General features: G+C 44.1%; 1 protein-coding gene and 1 long non-coding RNA gene across 3 annotated transcripts in view; one reads left to right on the forward strand and one right to left on the reverse strand.

Moving 5' to 3' along the window:
• The window catches only part of PCBD1 (pterin-4 alpha-carbinolamine dehydratase 1), a 23,186-nt gene extending 21,105 nt beyond the window's left edge, over positions 1-2,081 (reverse strand). Inside the window, exon 1 of one of the 2 annotated variants that reach the window (XM_019507817.1) lies at positions 1,948-2,081. In XM_019507817.1, the coding sequence (XP_019363362.1) occupies positions 1,948-1,950 (3 nt within the window). In that variant the 5' untranslated portion in view covers positions 1,951-2,081. The remainder of the gene's footprint in view (positions 1-1,947) is intronic. The other variant, XM_019507818.1, reaches the window with a different exon arrangement.
• The window catches only part of LOC109290972, a 19,915-nt gene continuing 17,010 nt past the window's right edge, over positions 1,026-3,930 (forward strand). The window contains exon 1 of the long non-coding RNA XR_002095724.1: positions 1,026-1,036. This is a non-coding gene — a long non-coding RNA (uncharacterized LOC109290972). The remainder of the gene's footprint in view (positions 1,037-3,930) is intronic.

A 3,930-nucleotide genomic window follows, 5' to 3' on the forward strand; every position in this document is an offset into this window, starting at 1 on the left:
TGCTGCTGGTGCTGCTTCATTGGGCAGGGGCCAGAGGCAGCACGTGTCCTGTGCCTGGGACTCTGGCAGGGCCCCAGCTGGAGCCGCAATAGGAAGGTAACTGGGAAAGGTAAGTGGAGGCAGGCAGCAGGGGGGCCAGAAGCGGGGAGAGACAGGGAGGGGGCAAGTAGTTGGGGAGTGGGAGGGGGGCAGGTGCTAGGGAAGGCAGGCACTATGTGGGGGGCAGAAACCAGGGGATGCAAGCATGGGGTGGGGGGGACGACAGCCAGGAGGAGGGTAGGTGGTGGGGGAAATAGGCAGCATGGGGCAGGGGTCAGTCTGCTTCACTCCCCTGCTGCTTGCCTTGCTACAGTAAGGTGGGGGAGGTATTTAAAACTGTCCTCCAGTAATTAGATTCTGTAGATGAAAAATTATAACATTTAGATTTTTGACATGGAAAATTTATAATTAGTGAGAGGTCATCTTAAACTCGATGTCTTGGATTTGACTGAATATGGTCTATTATTTGACATAAGTGGTTGTGATAACAGGAGTCTAGACTGGGATGGCCATCCAGTGGTACACAAACCGGAAGATCAGGCAAGGAGCACAGGGTAGGAAGCAGAAACCATAAGCAGATTGGGCAGAGGAAGTGGATCATAACATCACCTGGGGAGGTTGTGGGGCTAATCTGTGGCACACCTGCTACAAATTTGGCCCCCAGTGGTCTAGACTCTTACTTTGAATGCCCTTCCACTTCTGTTCTTATTAACAGCACAAAGCCTGGGTGTGGCAGATAGGCAAGTGTAGGGCCCTGAATCCCTCACTAAGTGTTGAGCTTGCTGTAGAATAAGGAAATCTCATAACAGACATGTCACCTGGATCTCCCAGGCACCGGCCTCTTCTGAAGCCAAATGCTCCTCTGCACCTTCCTTTCCCCAACCCATTTGACCAGACTAGGATATCTTAGCTTTCTGTCCCCAGATTTGGTTGTACTGGGCTGTTTTCTGTCAATGTTGCAATTCTTCCCACATGCTTTCTTCTTTAAAACATGTGTGTTCAATTTAATAAAACTTACATCTGCAATGTGTTTTCCACAGCATTGGCATTGTTTTGTTTTTTTCCTGTCTGCAACATAATAAGTATGTCATGCAACTGATGCAAAGGAACCAACTCGTGCACTTAGGGGAGAATAATCTTTGCATGCCCACTTGAAATTTAAAAAAAAAAAGAAAAAAAAAACAATTAATTTAACAGTTTCCTTTTAAAGGCTGCCTCATGCTTATGAAAGTGAGAAGCTAGAGGTCAATATCCAATAGCACCTCAACCTGCACCATATGTATCAAAACACCTCAGTCCTGATGAGCAGCATCTTCTGCTACTGTAGTGTTAGGCTCCCATGAAAATTCCACCTATTCATCTCCCTTGTAGTCTGCATTTCCTGGGACTTCCAGTCTAGGATCCTGTACAATGCTATTAATAAAAACTTAAGTCCAGTTTGCTGTATTCCTGCTATAGCCATAGGAACCTCCTAGCCCTACACAGCTGAGAACGACATACAATGGTTTCATGTGTAAGGGTCAGTGCACCTACATACAAGATAACCACCTGCGATTATTTCCTAGCTGTATATTGATATGACTGTGGCAATGGCTACTGTATTCTTAACAGTGTCGATGCTAGCTAGTCATATCTGAAATGCAGTTTTGCAATCAGGAACGATTGCCCCCTAAAGCCCAACTCCCCCACGTAGAAAAACACCGGTAAACACCCACTTTAGTACTGTGAACTGCTTGCCCATGGATTTCCCCATGTTATTCATTAACCAAAGAATAGAGCTCTGTTTTTTCTCTCCCTTTCTACTAACTCTTTTTCTAGGCTAGAACTGCTGACTTAAATCTCTTTGACTTTCAAATATCATAGCTGGCACATGTAAAGGGAATTATGGCCTTCCAAGCAGTGACTTACCATAGCTGTAGGTTGCGTGTGGACTCAGTAACTAGGATTCAGATTCAGCAAATTCACGCATGAGAGAGACTGAATGAGCAACAGGCAAAGAAGCAGCTTGTGTCTGAGCTCTTCTTGTAGAGGGTAAAGGAGGCGTGGCAAAACGCACTAAATCCACCCACTGCAAACAGCTTCAGCAGCTGTCTAGGCCCTAATGATTTACCAGTAGCAGGATCAACATACACAGATTGCATCTCTCTTGTAGGCTGTAATGGACAAAGCAGGGCCTGCTACCTGTATTTTGAGATGCACCCTAAACCACAGGCTTTTTTTTCATTTTAGGCAGAAAAGCCAATTGCATGTGTGTGCATACATGTCTTTCATCTCTTTTTCCCTAGGAAGAATACCCCCCTCTTTCACCCCTTCCAGGCTCCTTGTCGATGCAAAAAAACAGACTTACATGTAAAACAAAGTGTTTTGCCTACAATTTGATTAGTGTGAACCCTGCTGTTTAATCACAGATTGTTTGATAAATGGCCTGTTTCTTATTTCTCAAAATTGCACAATGAATCTTTTTTTAATATCAACACAAATTAAAACTTTGCTTCAAGAAAGGTCATTGGTGTTGGTCACCCAACCAACAAACTTGGAAATAGGGTAAGTGTTTCCACCTTCCCAGTGCCTATAACACTATTGGTTACATGTATCTCTAAGTCATTCACTTCCATTGTCAACAGAGACAAAAACAATTTACTTTTGGTTTCGTTCAACCAAAACTTCCATACCAATCTTAAATGCAGTTGTATCAACAGCTCCACCCATAGGATCATCTCACAGTCCTTTTACTTAGAAAGTTGTTTTGCCTCAATATTGTTGAAGTAGTGCCTCAATAGCTGTGCTGAAAATAACAAAAATAAAATTGTTTTATAAAATTGTATATTATATATTATAAAATTAAGTGCTTAACTTAATTGGAAATAGGGTTGCTGTCATTACTCTGAATGGCATGAGTCTACCAATACCTTATTAATGAAAATCTCCTGGTCTGAGACATTTTAGCTAAGCAAAAGCCCTATCAGTAAATTATCCTCTCTCAGGACTTTGTTTTGTACTTGCAGTGGGTTGGGCTCAGTTTTCTAATCAATATTTCTATGTCTAATTTCACTGTACCTTAACAAAAATTACTCAAAAGAAAGTAGAAAGTTGAATGGCTTGTCTGTGAACATTAACTGCAATGTCGGAGCACACTGGCTCTTCTTGCAGCCACATCAGAGTCAATAGTGGGTACTTATGTTTCCCTCCTTGTTTCAGAATAGAGCTGATGTGGACACTATGATTCCTTCCAGTGGTGATGCGTAGGGAGTGCACATGCACCCCCTGATTGGCCACATAGGCGATGGGTGGGGAGGGGCAGACAGGAGCACCAATGCCCCCCTGCAAGCCCCAGCGGATCGCTGCAGCTGCAGTCGCTTCCAGGAGTGACTGCAGCTGCTTCTGGGAGCAGCTGCAGCAATCGGAAGTAGGATTGCCCTGGGGGGACCCCCCCCTCCACAGGATTGCCCATGGGGGAGTCCCCACCCTGTTGACGGGACTGGTCATGGGGGGGGGTGGTGACTAAGGTGGCACCAGTCGCCCATGATTCCTTCTAATCTAGGAGATCTGAATTAAGATTACAACACCTGAATTAAGATTACAGGGGCAGCAAATGAGAGAACTACCTCCCTCAAAGTCCCAGTGTGTAAGTGGATTTTGCCGTAGGGAGTGAGGGGGATACTATTTGATGTTCTGTCTGCATACAGATGATACAGGCAGCTTATCCTGAGTCTGCTTTCCCTGTGTTCTTTGCTACTAGACTTGTCACTGTCAACAGAAAATTCAGTCATGAAGACCCTCAAATAATACGAATGAAAAAAGTTGCTTTTTTTTTTTTTTTTTGGGCTACCCCTTGGACAGTGAGTTATTTGAAGCAGGGCCTTTAATTTATCCTGTATATGTAGTGCCTCA

The sequence above is a fragment of the Gavialis gangeticus genome, unplaced genomic scaffold (assembly GCF_001723915.1).
Source record: "Gavialis gangeticus isolate Ggan-Ray unplaced genomic scaffold, GavGan_comp1, whole genome shotgun sequence".
Lineage (NCBI taxonomy): Eukaryota > Metazoa > Chordata > Crocodylia > Gavialidae > Gavialis > Gavialis gangeticus.